Source organism: Gossypium arboreum, chromosome 10 (assembly GCF_025698485.1).
Source record: "Gossypium arboreum isolate Shixiya-1 chromosome 10, ASM2569848v2, whole genome shotgun sequence".
In the NCBI taxonomy this organism is placed as follows: domain Eukaryota; kingdom Viridiplantae; phylum Streptophyta; class Magnoliopsida; order Malvales; family Malvaceae; genus Gossypium; species Gossypium arboreum.
Genome location: NC_069079.1, coordinates 126,364,101 through 126,382,686, shown reverse-complemented (window position 1 = coordinate 126,382,686; position 18,586 = coordinate 126,364,101). Strand labels below are relative to the sequence as shown.

At 32.5% G+C, this 18,586-nt stretch overlaps 2 protein-coding genes and 3 non-coding genes across 7 annotated transcripts; 1 reads left to right on the top strand and 4 right to left on the bottom strand.

Annotated features, from left to right (window-relative positions):
- Positions 1-1,130: 1,130 nt before the first annotated feature.
- Positions 1,131-1,448, bottom strand: LOC108461840 (dolichyl-diphosphooligosaccharide--protein glycosyltransferase subunit 4A-like). Its single transcript, XM_017761805.2, has one exon. It carries the CDS (start codon positions 1,446-1,448, stop codon positions 1,335-1,337), a length of 114 nt encoding a protein of 37 aa, XP_017617294.1. The 3' UTR covers positions 1,131-1,334.
- A 1,575-nt stretch (positions 1,449-3,023) lies between these two features.
- On the bottom strand, positions 3,024-3,096 carry TRNAR-CCG (transfer RNA arginine (anticodon CCG)). Its single transcript has one exon. It is a non-coding gene; the product is annotated as a tRNA-Arg (tRNA).
- Positions 3,097-3,761: 665 nt separating this feature from the next.
- TRNAH-GUG (transfer RNA histidin (anticodon GUG)) lies at positions 3,762-3,833 on the bottom strand. Its single transcript has one exon. It is a non-coding gene; the product is annotated as a tRNA-His (tRNA).
- Positions 3,834-4,076: 243 nt separating this feature from the next.
- TRNAH-GUG (transfer RNA histidin (anticodon GUG)) lies at positions 4,077-4,148 on the bottom strand. Its single transcript has one exon. It is a non-coding gene; the product is annotated as a tRNA-His (tRNA).
- A 10,559-nt stretch (positions 4,149-14,707) lies between these two features.
- Positions 14,708-17,385, top strand: LOC108464561 (UDP-glucuronic acid decarboxylase 6-like). 3 transcript variants are annotated; one of them, XM_017764916.2, is made up of 12 exons: positions 14,708-14,926; positions 15,246-15,341; positions 15,472-15,558; positions 15,645-15,732; positions 15,823-15,914; positions 16,004-16,068; positions 16,144-16,232; positions 16,328-16,405; positions 16,496-16,589; positions 16,662-16,728; positions 16,817-16,921; positions 17,007-17,385. In XM_017764916.2, the coding sequence occupies exons 2-12, from the start codon at positions 15,261-15,263 to the stop codon at positions 17,190-17,192; spliced, it is 1,032 nt and encodes a 343-aa protein (XP_017620405.1). In that variant the 5' UTR covers positions 14,708-14,926; positions 15,246-15,260; the 3' UTR covers positions 17,193-17,385. The 3 variants fall into 3 exon arrangements, with proteins under 3 accessions (XP_017620405.1, XP_017620406.1, XP_052876006.1); XM_017764917.2 differs by lacking the exon at positions 14,708-14,926 and adding an exon at positions 14,965-15,088; XM_053020046.1 differs by lacking the exon at positions 14,708-14,926 and having other exon boundaries at positions 15,169-15,341.
- The last annotated feature ends 1,201 nt before the right edge of the window (positions 17,386-18,586 follow it).

Below are 18,586 nucleotides of genomic sequence, written 5' to 3'. Positions count from 1 at the left end.
TTAATTTAACATATTGCTTTTACTTTTATTTTTTATTTAGTTGAGTTAAGCACACACTAATGTAAGTATCATTTAGTGATAACTAATTTCTCCACTGAAGTAGTTTATGCTCAACAAAATACAAAAAACCAAGGAAATCCATGGCATATGGATAATTTAAAAGAATAAAGCACTAGGAATACTTGCAGTAGTTGCATAATCATGAAAGCAAAAAAAGTAAAGGGGGCCCCACTCCACGGTAGTGGGGCGCCTAACCACACAAAAATAGGATAACTTGTGCTAATGCAATGCAAATCGTATATGTGGATTGACGGGTTTGACAAAGGAAAAAGCTGATACAAATTATGTGGGCACCCAGAGTTTTTCTTTCCTTTATAAAAGTGATGTCAAGTTTTAGAAACACCAGAACACTCCAAAACATAATGGACAAACAGAATAAAATCATGCCTCATCATGTACTATTTAATCAGACATTTCACATCTGAAGAACAATAAGATATTGACAAGGCAAAGGGCTGCCTTTTCTCCTTTTTTCTCCCAGTGGGAGGAAATAATGAAAAAGCAGTGTAATACATCAGAAATGATGCTACTACCACTTACGCTCTTCAACTCAGACACTGGATATTGTTATACCTGTGTGTACATTTAAAATATTCTCTCTATCCATGGTGCATGAATACAAATTTGAATTCTCTTTTTAAAAATGCCATGTCTTATTATTGCACCAACACTTAATAGTCATATCTCTATCCAACAGTGTAATAGCAAGGCTTGCAAGGAACGTGTCATGTGGGTGCATGTGAATGGTAATCATGAACTAAAAATCGGCTTCAACATCACAAGCTACGAGTATTCTAAGGACTATAAAGGAAGTAGCCTTTGTTTTTCCTATAAAAGGAAATGAATGGAAACACAAGTGATTTGATGTTATCATGTGACTTGAATATACGGACATGTTATTTGAAGGATGTGGAGGGTCAAAACTCTACAACTATAGTGAAAAGATGTCGAACATCAAATAGCAACGTGCTATCACTAGGACTTGGCTTAACATGTTGGATAGAGATGTTACCGATAGGAATACTTCCAAGGCAAATATCATGCAAGCCCATGCATGTATAATCGCTATCTTGACAAAAGCATCACTAAATGCATTGAAAGACAAAAGTTAATATCCTTCAAATCTAACGAAAATCGATCATAGATCAATCTTTAGTATGTAAAAGAAGATTGACCAAAACAAGCAGTTCAATTATGCAAAGAAAACTAACATGTTTACGAACATAATCTAAGTTCTTATCTAACATGTAATATAATTTAACTGTCTAATGGTTTCAGTTTCCCTCATATTTGGGATCGGCCATCACGTAATGGTAAGCAATTACCAGTCCAAATATAAAAACCCCTAAAAAATTGGCAAGAAACCCCAGCTGCTGATCATCAATCATCTGCATGAACATGTAAAATCCCCAAAAATCAATAGCTCATCACAAACTAATTGTGCTATGGTTTTAACAAATATTGGAAATAAAATCGATAATATGAAGCTTCAAAAACTATCAAGTAGTTTCCAGACACTTGGTCCCATCAATTTAAGCACATTCTACCTCAATTTCAGCCCATAATACAGGACAACAAATGCCTAATATCGTTGGTCATAAGCTCGAATCTTTACACAAGCAATCAGCCGACAAAAGTTGATAAATTTTGTCGACTATAATCATAATAAAGCTTCAATAGCATCTGGGAGTATGACAAGTTAACAGTCTTAACAGCTACATTAAGTAAACCATTTGCGGAAGGTTGTTCCATACAACTTCAGACTAAAATTACTTCATTTTCTCCATATAGTGGGTTGCTTCAAACAGTCACCATCATTTCAACACTAAAAATTACTTCATTTCATCCAACTCTATTCATATTAATTAGCTCATGGTTCGAGAACTATTTACACATTGTTTTACACATAGCATCAGAAATTATCAGTAAACTAAAAGGGATGTCATTCGTTTATTCGGGTCCAAAATTACTTCATTTCATCCATTTCTATTCATATCAACTAGCTCATGCTTTGAGAACTATTTACACATTACCATTAGCAGTTTATCAGTAAACTAAGAGGGCCGTCATTCGTTTATTCAGGTCTAAAATTACTTCATTTCATCCAATTCTATTCATATTAACTAGCTCATGATTTGAGAACCATTTACACACGGTTTTACAAATTACTAGTAGCAGATTATCAGTAAACAAGAGGGCATTTGCATATGTCCCTATAAAAGAATCTAATTCAAATAAATTTAAGCTTTCTACTCTTCAAACTTGACATTAACAAAGGTCACTCATTTTAGAGATCCAATTTACATATCCGACATGGACTGACATGTTTGTGGAATATTGTCCAGAATTTTGACAATCCAATCAACCATCATACAAATGTAAGTTTAAAGTACTCAGTATATTCGAACAAAAAAACCAAAGTGTTAAAGAAAGAATCGGGGTTTTTTTTTTCAGGGAAGAGATGACAGAACTTGAATCCGTGTCTTTGCGGGTATTAACACTTACATTAAGATGAAGTAAATAATCTGATTAATGCAGTTCGCTAACTGATAATACTGCAATCATAGCTTGGTTGGTACTTTTACCTTTCAATTTTTTTTTTCAATAAAAGTGATACGTAAAAAAATAAAAAAACAAAGGACAAATTGCAAATAGCAAAAGTACAAATCAAATGAAAACTAAGATTCTCAACCAAAGTTTCATAAAATTCAAATCCATATTCTACCGTAGACGCATTAAAACCTGAAAATTTGTCGGCATATGAACACACTAACAAACTGCCCCAAAATTTTAAAATGTCATAAATGGGCTTATCGTTGACCTTTAACACGCATTTCTCATCAAATTTCTTCCTCATAGTTCCAAATTTTTATTTTTAAAGCAAAAAAATTTGTCTAAAAAACCTAAAATATATAAATTTCCACTAAGTTCAAATCGGAAAAGAAAAAGATTTGAAAAGATAGCGATCGCAGTGGGATTCGAACCCACGACCTTTAGATCCGGAGTCTAACGCGATATCCACTCCGCTATGCGATCACTTTTTCTAGCAGTTGCCTTAAATTTACTTATATGAGCGAATCGCGATGACTCACCAACTACCAATCAAAAGCAGAACCTAAAATGTTTCAAATGAATAAACGCACACACAAAAAAAAGGAAGAAATGCAAATATATATTTACACACACGCATATCCAATCTGTTTATAGGCAGAGAGAATCTAAAAGAAATCGGCGATCTGCTAAAATGTTCAATTGAAAAAAAGAAACAACAAAAAAAAAAAAAGAGAAATGAAATGCAATATACACCCCGTATAATCTGCTCATAGATACAGTGGATCTAAAAGAGATCGGCGATCTACTTTAAACTCGTGATATTTTGCAACGGTGACCAAAACTGAAAAACAGAGGCAATAAAGGGAAAGAACTGAATGAGGAACAACGTACCTTTGTGGATCGATGAGAGGCCAAAGCGTCGAAACAATGAGTAGATCTCAAGGAGGAAAAATGACGAAAAACTGAAAAGCGGAAAACAAAAAAACGTTTTTGAAGTCAATGGTTTTTCAGAATTTGTGTAGTTCGTAGCAACGGTTTTAGGAAACGAAACGACTTGCATTTTGGGTTCTTTTTTAAACAAGAAGTTGGCCCAAAGGAACAGAGCCTAGAAACAGAGGCTGCGGAAATGAAGAAAAAATATTTATTAGTGTGGCTGCTGGGATTCGAGCCCAGGTCTCCACGGCCACAACGTGGAATTCTTACCACTAAACTACAGCCACAGGATATTCATCGTAGCCAAATCCATAATCACTAGACCTCAAGGGGAAAAATGACGGAAAAGCGGAAAACAAGAATACGTTTTTTTCAAGTCGATGGTTTTTTAGAATTTGTGTAGTTCGTAGCAACGATTTAGGAAACAAAACGACTTGCGTTTTGGGTTCTTTTTTAAACTATAAGTAGGCCCAAAGGAACAGAGCCTAAAAACAGAGGTTGCGAAAATGAAGGTAAAAAATTTTTCTTTGTGTGGCTGCTGGGATTCGAGCCCAGGTCTCCACGGCCACAACGTGGAATTCTTACCACTAAACTACAGCCACAAGATGTTAGGAACTTCAATATTCAGTTATTTCAACTAATTATAACTTAGATTCAAGGTGAGAATATGATAATTTACTTAATCAACTGATTTAATGGTAGGAGTGTAAATGAGACACTCACGTTACCTTTTGGTAGGTGACCGTATGCCCACATATAGTTGAGACACTCCCAACTTTGTGAGCCAGGCTTTCAGGGTAGTCGCTCATAGTACATTGGCTCTCGGCAAAACACAAGAAACAAAACCCTCTCAATGGATAATACCTTCAATTAGGGGCGACTAGAAATTTTTTTTATGGGAGACCGAAATTGAATTGTAATTTTTACAATAGTAAAAATGCAATTTCACCCTTTTAATAAACTATATCTTTATAAAGGCATAATTGGAAAAAAGCCCTCAACCTTTGGGGGCTTTTGGATATATGCCCCTAACCTTTTTTTTTTTGAAATCAGCACTTAACAGATTTTTCAGACATCAACCCAGTTGAAACGGTAAACGTTAGCTGACTGTTAATCAACAGCCGGTCAAAAAATTTGGTCTACTTGGCGTTGCTGTTGATCGATGACGTGGCTCACATTAAAATAAATAAGCTGACGTGGCAAAAAAATTAAAAAATTTTAATAATCATAAAACCAAAAAAAAATCTTAAATCCCCAAACCCCCAAAATCATTTTCCCAAATTCTAAAATTCCCAAATCGTAAAATTCCCTAAATCCCTAACCTCCGAAATCTTTCATTGAATCCCTAAGAATCTTCAAGTCCCTAAATCTTCAAATACCTAAATCGATAGCATTCCGAAATCTTCTTGAAATCCCTAAAATTTTTACGAATCAAATCGTTGAGAACGAAAAAACATCAACAATTGTGAGAGTTTCCGCAACCCAAAATCGAAATGTAGGTGATTTCTTATTTGGTTTGTTGGGAAAATAAATTCCATTTTTGGTTTGATTAGTTGGTTATTTGTGATTTACTATTGCAATTTGAGTGCGAAAATGTAGGGTTTGTTTTGTCGATTTTTGATGCGATGGTGGTCCTAATGTTGTTGATAAAACTGTTGTAAAAATTGTAGATGGTTAATTGTGATTTATTATTGCAATTTCAGTGCTAGAATGTAGGGTTTGTTTTGTCGATTTGTGATGAGACAGTGGTCCCGATGATGTTGATTTCTGTTACCCAAGCAAAAAAAGTTAAAATTGTAGACATGTGTTACTGTTTTGTATTGTATTCAAAGAAGTGGTCCCGATGTAGGTAGTGAGTTCTATTTTATTATTTTTTAATGTTTTCTACTCAGAAAAATATTTGTTTATTCAAAGCAAATTGCTTTTTCTCAGAAAAGATGTTAAACTAGTAGACTTCTGCTACTGTCTTGTTTGTTTTTTAAATGTTTTTTGCTTACAATGTGTTACTGTTTTTTGTAGATGTCATCAGATGATGAATATTATATTATTTTGCATGTGGGTGGGCACTTTGTAAAGGATCCATATGTTAGATATGTAGGTGGGGAAGTGATTAGGCTTAAAGAAGACCCAGACACAATATCTTATTTTGAATTATGTAAATAGTCAAAATTGGGTTAGGGTTTAACACTGTCATGTTAATCTATTTTCATGAGCCTGGTACAGTAGGGTTACAAAATAATCTAAGAGTGATTTATGATGACACTTCAAACATAGCTATGTTGGACTTTTGGGTCAAGTTTAAGGATTGAGTTATATGTTGAACATGAGGTTGATAACCCAATAATTGTAGATAAATTTTTTTTGTTGACTACTGGGGAGGGTGATGTTGAACGGGTGGAAGTTGATAGGGAGGGTAATGATAAAGTGGTAGAATCTGATGATGAAGGTGATCTAGAAAAGGTAGAATCTGGTGAGGAGGGTGATGTAGGAAAGGTACAAGCTGATGGGGAAGGTGTGTCTGCTACTGGTATTGAGGTAGATGAGGATATTGGTATGGAAAATGGTGGACATATTAGTTTAAGGTCTACTGTCGGAGAGGATAATGATAGTGAAGTTGCTGGTAATGAATATGCTAGTGATTTTGCAACATCAGATGGAGTGGATAATGTTGCTGATGAATATGTTGGTGATTTTGCAATATCAGATAGAGTGGATAATGTTACTGATAAATATGCTGGTGACTTTGCAACATCAGATGGACTAGATAATGTTGCTGCTACACGTAGTGGAGAAGAGGAGGATGGAAATGAAACTGAGGTATGGGACTCAGATGAACATGGAAGCTTGGTTGAGTCTGATGAAGATGAAGAACATGAAGATGGTTAGAGAAAGAGGAGTAAGTTTTCCTTATACAATGATAAGTTAAAGTTTAGTCTGGGAATGTTGTTTAAGGATGGAAAACAGTTTAAAAGTGCAATTCGAAAGTACTCCAAAGAATGTAGAAGACAACTAAAGTTTATTAAGAATGAACCGAAAAGGGTTGTTGTGAGGTGCATTACTTCCTCTAACTGTCCATGGAGAATTAGGGCTAGCTACAATCCTGTTGCGAAATGCTTGCAAATAAAGACGTTTCAGGATGAGCACCATTGTTCGATTAGTTTTAAGAAAAAAATGGTGACTGCTGCTATGATTGCCCAACATTTTGAAGCAACTATCAAAGATCATCCTAAGATGAACCTGAGGGAAATTCAAATAAGATGTGCTTCTGAGATGCATGTAAATGTGACCATTGACTGTTGTTATAGAGCAAAGAAAATAGTGAATGAGAAAATAGCTGGGAATTATAAGGATAAATTTGGTTTGCTATGGGACTATGTTCATGAGTTAAGGTTAAAGATGCCAGGAAGCATAATAGAAATGGATGTTCAAAGGGTGACAACAGACTCCCTTCCATATTTTAAGAGGTATTATGTGTGCTTTGATGCACTAAAGAGAGGCTGGAAAGCGGGGTGTAGGCCACTCATTGGATTAGAAGGTTGCTTCCTAAAAGGCCCATTTAAGAGTGAATTTCTCATAGCTGTTGGAAAAGACGCAAACAACTAAATGTTCCCTATTGCATGGGCTATGGTTGAGGTGGAGTGCACTGATTCATGGGGTTGGTTTCTCAGTCTCCTATCAACTGATTTGGGCTTAGAAGATGGGTATGGGTACACAATTATCAGTGTTAGTAAATATGCAATTTTAAGCTTGATATTATTTTTTTTAATCTGTTATTTGTATTTAACTAAAATTTTCTAACAATTTATCTCGTTCATTAATTTGACTTAGGGCCTTGAGATTGCAATTTCTGACATACTACTAAGGGTGGAGCATAGGAATTGTGCGAGGCACGTATTTGCAAATTTGTCAAGGAGGAAGTTAGGGAATCTTATGAGTGTGATTTCTGGCAGATTGTAAAGTGCACGACTGAGAGGGAGTGGAAGAATCTATGTTCAGCACTGGAGAAGAAAGATAAGGATGTTTACGATAATCTGATGAAAAAGTCTCCAAAGATGTGGGCTAGGGCATTTTTGGGGACTACTTGTAAATCAGATATAGTTGACAACAATTTGTGTGAAGCATTCAATTCAAGTATTGTCGAAGCTAGGTTCAAAAGCATTATCAGAATGCTTGAGGATATTAAGACCAAGATGATGACTAGGATAGTACAAAAAAGGAAGTTATGTAATGGATGGAAGCAAAATTATGGTCCATTGGTGAAAGCTAAGTTTGATGCCAACAAGAAGGACTGTGTAGAGTGGCAACTGATATGGAATGGTGAAAATGGATGTGAGTTGAGGAAAGGAAGTTATCAGTATATAGTAGACCTAAGTCAAATGATATGTAGTTGTAGAAGTTGGCAAATAAGTAGGATTCCATGTTTCCATGCATGTGCTGCCATGTATCACCTAGGGCTTCAACCAGATGAATATTTGCATGAATATTATCACATTGATACCTACAAGAAAGCTTTTGCATGAATATTATCACATTGATACCTACAAGAAAGCTTACTCTTTTCCAATGCAGCCCATAAATGGGCCACATGATTGGGAAAAAACTGGTATTCAACTTGTGCTACCTCCTATTGAAAGGAATATGCCTGGGAGGCCTAAAAAGAATAGGAGGATGGCCAAAGATGAACCCAAAAAATTGAAGCCTGGTCATTTGAGTAGGAAAGGTCTACTCATGACATGTACTCAATGTGGCCAACATGGCCATAACAAGCGGTCTTCACAAATTCGAAACAGGTACAGTGTTGTTCTTTAGTTATAAATATTGAGTACGTTTTTTATTTTAAATTTTTTTTTATTTTGTTTAACCAATGATTATGTTTAATTTTTTGCAGCAAGATGCCCAACCACCTAAACAAAAAGGGAAATCTTTCATTAAAAGGTCAACTACCTTAGATAAATCTAAGGGAAATCTTCTATTTTTTGCAGTAAGTTTCTTCCTTTTACTATTGATATGAGTTATTTTATACAATGTTAATATTAATATAAAATGCTCTTGTAGTCTAGTAGAACCACAAGCAACATGACGACAGTTTCATGCCAATATGGTACTGGACAAACTTCTTCAACACCCAAGTCGCGAAATAACAAGCGAAAGGCTCCTCTCGACCACTTGGGAACACAAGAATCAGTTGCAGGAAACACGAGTAAATCATTGTTATTTTGTTTTGAATGACTTCTGTTGTTTGTCTTGTGATTCACTATAATACTTGCTTTTGAACTTGTGTTGTATATATTTTCTATTTAACAGGACCATCTCGTGACAGCTCGTGATCTAAAAAGTACTGTGTAAGGTATTTTGCCTACAACATTTTGGCTTTGGAACAGAAGATGGTAGTTACATTTTGAGCCTAAAACATTTTGGTTTTGGAATTTCCCGTTGTTGAATGTTATTTTGTTGTATTGAAAACCAATATGTTGGTTTTCATTTTGGTTTATGTATAGCTCACTCACATTTTGGTTTTTGGCTGGTATAGCGTTGATGGTGTATAGGGTGAATGTTGTATAGACTAATCATATGCTTTTATAAAGTACATTTATCGAAATTGTAAAGTACATTTATCCAAATCATATGCTTAAATGATCAAATTTATCCTTTTAGTCTTATGTTTATTGTCACTGTATTATTTATTAAGCTAAATTAAATTAGGCATAAACAATAAATATTGGTCATTACTTCCAAGCATAATGTTAAATTACATAAAAAAACAACTAATATTTTTTAATCAACATTTGCAACTGCTAGTTGCATATGCCTTTTACCAGTACTGCCAAAAAAGAAACCTATGGTGATGCATACAATACATAACATAGAGCAAGAAAATAACATCTTATACATTGACTTCTCTTTCTTGATAACTTTAATTTTTTGCTTCATGGTCAACATTTTCTTCCTTAATGCTACTTCTCCTTCAACACCACAAATTGATCTACCTCCTTCAACCTCAATGTCAACAACACTACTGCCACCATTATGTTTACCATCAAATGCAACCAAATTCATAGCATTCTTTCTAAGTGCTAAATTATCCTTCAAAAGATTTTGTTCACTATCACGTAATTGACGCAGTAACTCAGTCGCATGGTCACACATTTTCCCATCGTACCGCTTGAAGAAATCACAACCACCGTCCTACAAACAAATCTCAATTCAGCCAAATTGAAATAATCCAAAATGAAAACAAAACAAATACTGAGATTTATGAAATCATCAAAATTGAGCTCAAGCTTAATTTGCAAATAAAAATTCTTTACTTACCCAAAAATCTGAACAACCATAAAACCTCCTCCCCGAATTTAAATCGCTCCATGAAGTGTCTCTTGGAGCTAACTTATTGCAGAGACATTTTACTGCTGGTCCATCGTAGGCATACTCTTTCCGCGATGAAGTAACAACATTTGCATATGATGATTTTTTCTTCGAACCATTCGAACCATGCGTTACCCAATCTTTAGGCTGACTATTCAAACTATGTGAATCCATGATTTCAGACGACAAGGAAGAAAAATAAAAATTTCTGGAAAGATTAAGGATTTCACGATTTGGTTCTAAAGGATTTCACGATTTTGTTCCTAATAGTTTTAGGGATTCAATATTTGATTCATAAAAAATTTAGGGATTTCAAGAAGATTTCGGAATGCTATCGATTTAGGTATTTGAAGATTTTATGGACTTGAAGATTGTTAGGAATTCAATGAAAGATTTCAGAGGTTAGCGATTTAGGGAATTTCACGATTTGGGGATTTTAGAATTTGGGAAAACGATTTTGAGGGTTTGGGGATTTAGGGTTTTTTTTTGGTTTTATGATAATTAAATTTGTTTAATTTTTTGCCACGTCAGCTTATTTATTTTAATGTGAGCTACGTCATCGGTCAACAGCAACGCCACGTAGACCAAATTTTTTGATCGGCTATTGACTAACGGTCAGCTGACGTTTACTGTTTCAACTGGGTTGATGTCTGAAAAATCCGTTATGTTAAAGGCTGATTTCAAAAAAAAAAAAGGTTAGGGGCATATATCCAAAAGCCCCCAAAGGTTGAGGGCTTTTTTTACAATTATGCCCTTTATAAATTTTAAAGGATTAAATCAAATTTTTATCATTTTAGGGGGGCCAAAGTGCAATTTTACCTTTACTAATTTAAAATTTTACAAATTTTAAAGGGCTTAAATGAAATATTTTTTTCATTTTAAGGGGGATCGAGGCCCCTACTAGCCACCTTAGCTACGCCTTTACATTCAATTATTGGGAATTCGATTAACTATCTAACGAACAATACTTTAAAGACTTTTTGTAAAGAAATCGACCAATACTCTATATATATTTCATCTTAGTGATAAGAGGAAAATCATTAAATTCTAATCATAAATAACTTAAATTAACTAATTCAATTAATCAATCCATACACAATTTTCATGTGGTGATACTTAAATTAGTTGTTGCTAATAGTTTTATTATTGTTATTTAAATGAGAAGGTATATATTCTAACGTTATAGTTTAATATAGGACCATGAGATGCTTTATTCCTTTGTCTCTTTGTGGATTGGAATTTTATCAAATATTATAATAAAATTGTTTTGCTTTTTAATAATAACTTTAAGAATTACATAAACTATTTTTTAGAAAATTTTTATCTTTAACAAATCTATTATTCTTTGAAAATTTTCATTTAAGACAATTGAGAGGCCACTCATTTTTTGCTTTCAAAGGGCCACCAAGGCATAACAATCTCGTACAGCTTTAGTAAAGAGAATGTCAGAGCAGGATCATATACTATCATTCATGACAACAATTAACATGTAATGGACATGACACGTAGCCGACCACACAAGCAACCTACCATCCATATTATCGATGACATGGCACTTATACAGTGAAACTAAGTTGAATATTGTGGGTCAATTGACCCCACAAAAATAAAAAATAAATAGTATTTATAAAATTTTAATTTTTATGTAATTCATGTATTAATTTAGAAAGATTCAAAATAGCCTTACAAAAAAATTTATCCCATACAAATTTGAAAAGGACTCATCAAATTTAAAAAAAATTATATAAAAATAAAGTAATAACTCTTCTTTTTATTTTAATGCTTTATTGATTAATCTCGAGAAAATTAAGATTATGATTTTCTTATGATAAATTAAGATTTTTATATAATATTTATTTATTTTATTTATTAAATAATTTTTAATGAGATTCTTAATTTGGGTAATAATTTTTAGAGGTCGATTAATACAAATCCTTGAATATATTAGGATTAATTAATACAAAGCCTCGAAAAATTAGTATTAATTAGAAATTTAACCTTTTTATTTAGAAATTGTTGTTGCTAGTGTGATTATTATGAATCTCGTGTTCGAGAATTGATATATTGCATTCTCATAACACTAAAAACAGTTAAGTGAAGTTTATTTTTGTGAAACAAAATTAGTAGTGGCATGTTGGCTTCATAAAAACCTTATATATTTAAGGCTTAGATATATTTGTTCTAAATGTTTAACGAGAATGGAAAAATATTTTAAAAGAAAGTCAACTAGTGAAGTAAAGAAAGACCAAGAAGAAAAAATTGCATTAGTTTATATGACTTCTATAAATGTTTTAATTTTTTTTTTAAAATTGACCTCACAATCTGAATTTTCTAGCTCTGCCCTTCCATATACACCAACACACGAGAAACTAAGGATCAACTCCTTCATCCCCCAAATACCTTAGGTAACCTTCTTCCTCTTCAGAAAACTTTAAGGCTTTGCTTGGTAGAGTAGAAAGAAAATTGTAAAGATGGAAAATTGAAGGGGTAGAAAACTAGAATAATGAAAAACATAATTTTTCTTTCCGGAGATGTGCTTAGTAGGAGAGATAGAAAAATAGAATTTGTTTCCATCTATTATTTGGTAGAGTTAAAAAATAGAAGGAAAGAAAGTAAAATATTTAAAAAAATGCATAATTTTGAACTAACATACTCATCTCTATCATTTTCTCTCATTTTATCTTTGCAATTTGGACAGATTGATTGTTATGCATTAGGATGAAAAATGGTCATCCGTTTTATTTTTTTTTTCTCTCACTTTTTTTCAAAACCAAGCATACTCAAATTATTTTTCTTCCATTTTTCCACCCCTCCTCTCATTCCTCCACTTTTTCACCCAACCAAACACATTTTAAAATATAGCTTGATATAGTAAAAAGAAAATTGAAAAGCTGAAAACCTAGAATGATGGAAAATATAACTATAAGCGCGCTTGGTAGAAGAGATGGTAAAATGGAAAGAAAATAATACATTTGAAAAATGCATAATTTTGAACAATCATACATATATCTCTTATTTTCTCTCTTCTCATCATTCCAATTTAGAAGAAGTATTTTTTATAAATTCGAATGGAAAATAGTTATCCTTTCTATTTCCTTTCCTCTCACTTTCTTTCTAACCAAGCACAATCAAAACTTATTTTCTTTCCACTTTTTCACTCTTTTCTCTCATCCCTCCATTTTTTCACTCAACCAAACACACCCTAAGTCTCTAACCTTCTCTTTTCCTCCTTTCTCCCTCAGCTTATTACTTCGACTCTTCACCTATCACATATGAACCGACCTCTCAGTCTATACTATCTTCTCCTCTTTACCTCCTCCTTGATGATTCCTTGAATATTCAAATTATTATATTTAAATTTTATAATAAACTGAAAATTAGAAGAATTACACGAATAATTATCTATAAAAATTTTATAAATATATTTTTTAATGAGTAACTATATCGATTAAACACTTTTTTTATTTCAAGGCAAGTCTTTTACTACTGCAACACGGACTCTGACGATAATACAAATAAAAATCTTACGTAACCAATATATAATAAATATTATTTTGGAAATATAAGAAATATATACTCGGAATTTCAGTTCAAGGGAGATTTTAATCTGTCACGGCTTTGGAAAACAGGTCAAAGTTGAATGTTTTAGATCTGACGCGGAAGGGTGACGCTGCACTATTGGCAATCATGCACTTCAGCTGTACTTTTCTACCCTTTAAACCGGACGTTAGCTGTATCCGACGTGGTGGATAAGCCGACACACTAAAATTTTGGACATTTATCTATTTGCGGATCACCATTAAAATATGATTCCAACCAATCCTAGTCTGACGCGTATGTCGCTCAGTAAAATATCACCATTCACCATTGACGTAGTTGTTTATTTCTTTTACCAATATTATTTTTTTGTATATAATCATAGAATTTCTATATTTTATAAATTGAAATTGTAATGGTTAAATAAAACGAATATGTAATATTTAATTATAAAAATATATGAATATTAACCTATTTTTATATTTTTATTATTTTTAAATAATAGAATGGGTCAAGTTAGACCGAGATTGAAAAATATAAACTTAAGCCTAGTTCAAAGTAAGTGACTACTCTATCTATAAATGCCTCTATTTATAGCCTTACATTTTATACTTTTATTTGCTTATTCGATTTTCACCGTGTAATTGATCACATGATCATTCTTTTATTTAAAAATGTCACATTATATAATTTAAAAGGAATTTTTGTTATAGTGTAATTAATTGAATTTCAATTATTAAACCAAAATGGTAAAAGAGATTAATTTTTGAAATTAAAGATAGAGGGACAAATTTCAAATGTTTAAAAATATAGGGATTAAAAGTAGAATTAAACCTTTTATTTTTTTAATTTCAAAGTAATAATATATACAAATTTTTATTTTGGTTTTATTTTGTATTTTTACGGGATATTTTAACTAGCAGTAAAATTTAATATCCAGTTAAAAATTCTACATCGATCACTTTAACCTTTTTATTTTCGTCTCATACCATTTGGATAAACATAAATAATATTATCACAAATTTTCAAATTATATAATTATTAGTCTTTTACAAAAATATTAAATTATATAAAAATTAAAATAACACGTATGAAAAAAAAATACCAAAGACAAGTGTATTCTAGTGTGGCATCAAACAAGAGTGTCCCAAAAGAGTCACCCCACCGAACACGCTAATCGGTGAAAGAAAACCCACGTGGCATTCCATAATAGGCAGGACAACTGTAATTAAAAAATTTCCCCCAATTTTAAACTCATAACCACGTCATCACCACCGCGACTTCACGGATTTATCTCCTTTTAACTGCAAATCACTTCAAACATCACTTCAACTGTATACAAGCTTGTTCTAAATTCTACTACCTTACATAGTTTTAATTTAGTATTCTTCAAATCCTTTAAAAGAATTCTCAAACTTCTTCATAAATTTCATTAAACTAAGCAAAGCCCAGATTTTATCTTCACTTTCTCTTTCCAAAGGTATAATTTTTTATGGTAATTTTAGGCCATTGGATGCAGATTTAGATCTGAGACAAAAAAAACTTATATATGTATTTAAGGTTTGGTGTGGATTATAGAGTTGTTAATGTGAAGCTTTTGATTGTTTGTTAAGTTTTCATTATTACTTCCTCTCTCTAGTTGGTACTAGTTTGGTCAATAATTTTTTCTTTAATTTTGCTTTTTTTTAGTATTTAAATAATTCTTTTTTAGGTCATATTTTTGTATATATTAGTCCATAATCTCTCCATTTGAGCAATAGGAAAATTTTGAGTGTTGTTTGGCTTTGTTTTCTCTGTAGGATCTGAAAAAAAAAATGTCGTCAAATGGAACTGACAACTCAACTTCTAAGAAGCCTCCAAGTCCTTCTCCTTTGAGATTTTCCAAGTTTTTTCAGGTAAAATTGATTCAAAATTTAAGATTTCATGTTAATAATTAGGGTATGATTATCCAAATAAATGAAAAAAACATGACAAAAATCGAACATATATTCGTATCCGACATAACATGTTTTTGATTATATGCAGTCCAACATGAGAATTCTTGTTACTGGTGGAGCTGGATTCATTGGCTCCCATTTAGTGGATAAATTGATGGAGAATGAAAAGAATGAGGTGAATTCAATTGAAAATTTTTATTGCTTATTGATTTTGTGATCACATTTTTGAAAATTCTTATGATTTTTTTTGTGTTGTTTAAGGTTATTGTCGTCGATAACTACTTTACCGGCACAAAGGACAATCTCAAGAAATGGATCGGACATCCGAGATTTGAGCTCATTCGTCATGGTATTGTTCATTGGGACATAGGCTGAGAATTTTGTATGTTTGTGTTTGTATATATGTTCATGTTCTAAATTTAGTTTGTGTTCAAATCAGATGTCACTGAGCCGTTGCTCATTGAGGTTGATCAGATCTACCATCTTGCTTGCCCGGCTTCGCCAATCTTTTACAAATACAATCCTGTTAAGGTATGTTTATGTTCTGTCTCCTAGATCAGACATCGGTCATGTGAGGATTCTTATGTCTGAGAACTGTGTTCTTTAATGGCAATAAACAGACAATAAAGACGAATGTGATCGGTACATTGAACATGTTGGGTCTGGCAAAGCGTGTCGGAGCAAGGTTTGAGACTGTTACTTATCGATTTTGTATAGGTTTTTTTATAAGATTCTCATGGTTTGATTGTCTGGAAAACAGGATTTTACTTACCTCAACTTCAGAGGTTTATGGAGATCCCTTGGAACATCCCCAGACCGAGAGCTATTGGGGAAATGTTAACCCTATCGGTATGTTTTTCGATATCGAGAAAGAGTTTTTTGCTCTTTCAATCCTCTCACCTGAGTCCAAGTATCCTAACGATCTTGTTACCCATATGCTGCAGGAGTTCGAAGCTGCTACGATGAGGGAAAACGAGTGGCTGAAACTTTGATGTTTGATTACCATAGGCAGCATGGCATAGGTAAACAATGCAGCATTTGCTCGCCGCTCGTTTTTCATATCTTTCATTTTCCCATATGAAGATTCTTACACTCATTTTTCATGATAACAGAGATTCGAATTGCTCGGATCTTCAACACTTATGGACCACGCATGAACATTGATGATGGTCGTGTTGTTAGCAATTTCATAGCTCAAGCACTCCGGTAAGTAATACGATGTTATGGAGATATATAAGATGATTCCCAGTGCTTATACCTTACTTTTAAATTTTGCAGCAATGAGCCTTTGACTGTTCAATTACCTGGAACACAGACAAGGAGTTTCTGTTATGTTTCGGACATGGTACGCTGTTCAAATTCTTGTTCAAAATCGAATTATTTTACGTATTAATGGCACTTGATACTCATATTTTTTGTTTTAATTAATCAAGGTTGACGGCTTAATCCGACTTATGGAAGGAGAGAACACCGGACCAATCAATATCGGGAATCCAGGTGAATTCACCATGCTCGAGCTTGCAGAATCCGTGAAGGAGGTTAGTTTTCTGTACATTTCTCGTATAACCGATGTATCCCAGAAAACAATCAATTTAGTTGTTGGTAATGTGGTGTTTTTTGCAGCTTATCAATCCTGAGGTGAAGATATCGATGGTGGAAAACACTCCTGATGATCCCCGACAAAGGAAGCCGGACATAACCAAAGCAAAAGAGGTGCTCGGATGGGAACCAAAGGTGAAGTTGCGTGACGGACTTCCACTTATGGAGGAGGATTTCCGACTGAGGCTCGGGGTTCCAAAGAAGAACTGATTGAAAGTTATTTTGCAGCAACAGAAGTTACAAATATAAAGTGCTATTGCTTCTTTTCCTTTTTATAATCAAATTCCAATATGCTTATCTTCAATGCATAATAATGGCAGCAATTGAGTTATTTTGGATTTTGTTTTTAATGTTTTTTGAACGATATTTGAGTTAAATGGAACACAATTTTTGCCTTTCATAATTCATATTATCTTATAAACTTGAAAACACCCCGAAGTCAAATATTAATAAATTTGAGAAAAAACTCAAATCTTACTCGAGTTCGAGTTTGAGATTAAAAGTAAAAAGTTTTTCCGAGTGACTCTTGAATATTTAAGAATGATTTATCATTAAAGTTGAAAAGTACTTAACGATTTTTAAAAAGATTGAATATTTATTTTAAATATAATATCGTAAAATAAAAATATGTATTTAAATTATATTTAAATGCACTAATATTATGATACATTAAATATATAATTTAAATTATAATAAAAATATTAAAAATAATTAATTAATTAATAAATATTGTAATATATGAAATATATAAACTCAATTTAGTTAGTAGAAACATATAAACTTAAATTATAATTACTTAAATGTGAAGTATCATTTTGTGTAACTCCTTAATAATATTGTGATATATAAAATATAACAAATTTTTATTTTTTTTAAATGATTAATATAAATTATTTGTAAAATTTAATTTAAATATATAAATTATATTTCTTTTTATAGTTAATATTAATAAACAAATTTATAATTTATCACATAAAATAACTTTGAAAAACGAGAAACTAAATTGACTTACAAAATTCCTTGTTTGTCATTGCTTTTGTTTTAAAATATTGATTTAACTTAAAAATCATTCAACAATTTTTGATCTCTAGTGGATCTCTCAATAGGGTTTGAACTTAGATGAAGTTCTGACCATCTATCATAGAAAAAAGAACGAATGGATCTTGTAGGATTCCCAATAAATTTCTTCAATTTCTTCCGGAAGCAGATGATTATTCATCTGCTTCTCACGTTTCGTGAATAGCCGGAATATTGAGAAATATCTAGAAAGACACTTAGGGAATCAGTCTGATTCTATCTCCATTCGTTCCGTTTGAAGAAAGGAAGAATCCCAAAGAATCAATCTTTTTTTTAGTTGTTGAATCTCTCTTTGATTGATCAATGTGTGATATTCCGAATCCTCATTACTAATGGAATCGAAAAGATCTCTGGATTGATCAGAAGATCCTTTCAATTGGTGAGAATCCGTTACTTGAACGAAACTAGATCTTATGGAATCATATTGATATTTGACGATACATTCCATACCTTGCTAAAAAATCGATCCCTGTTTACCAACCATACATTGCCTAACCAAATTCAATTCTCTCTCGATATGTTCCTAA

Bases quoted from the DNA above. Each gene is read 5' to 3' on its own strand.
- LOC108461840 (XM_017761805.2), bottom strand. From the start codon at position 1,448: ATGATTGATGATCAGCAGCTGGGGTTTCTTGCCAATTTTTTAGGGGTT.
- LOC108464561 (XM_017764916.2), top strand. From the start codon at position 15,261: ATGTCGTCAAATGGAACTGACAACTCAACTTCTAAGAAGCCTCCAAGT. The intron at 15,559-15,644 runs GTGAATTCAATT...GTGTTGTTTAAG, and splicing joins TGGAGAATGAAAAGAATGAG to GTTATTGTCGTCGATAACTA. The intron at 15,733-15,822 runs GTATTGTTCATT...TGTTCAAATCAG, and splicing joins ATTTGAGCTCATTCGTCATG to ATGTCACTGAGCCGTTGCTC.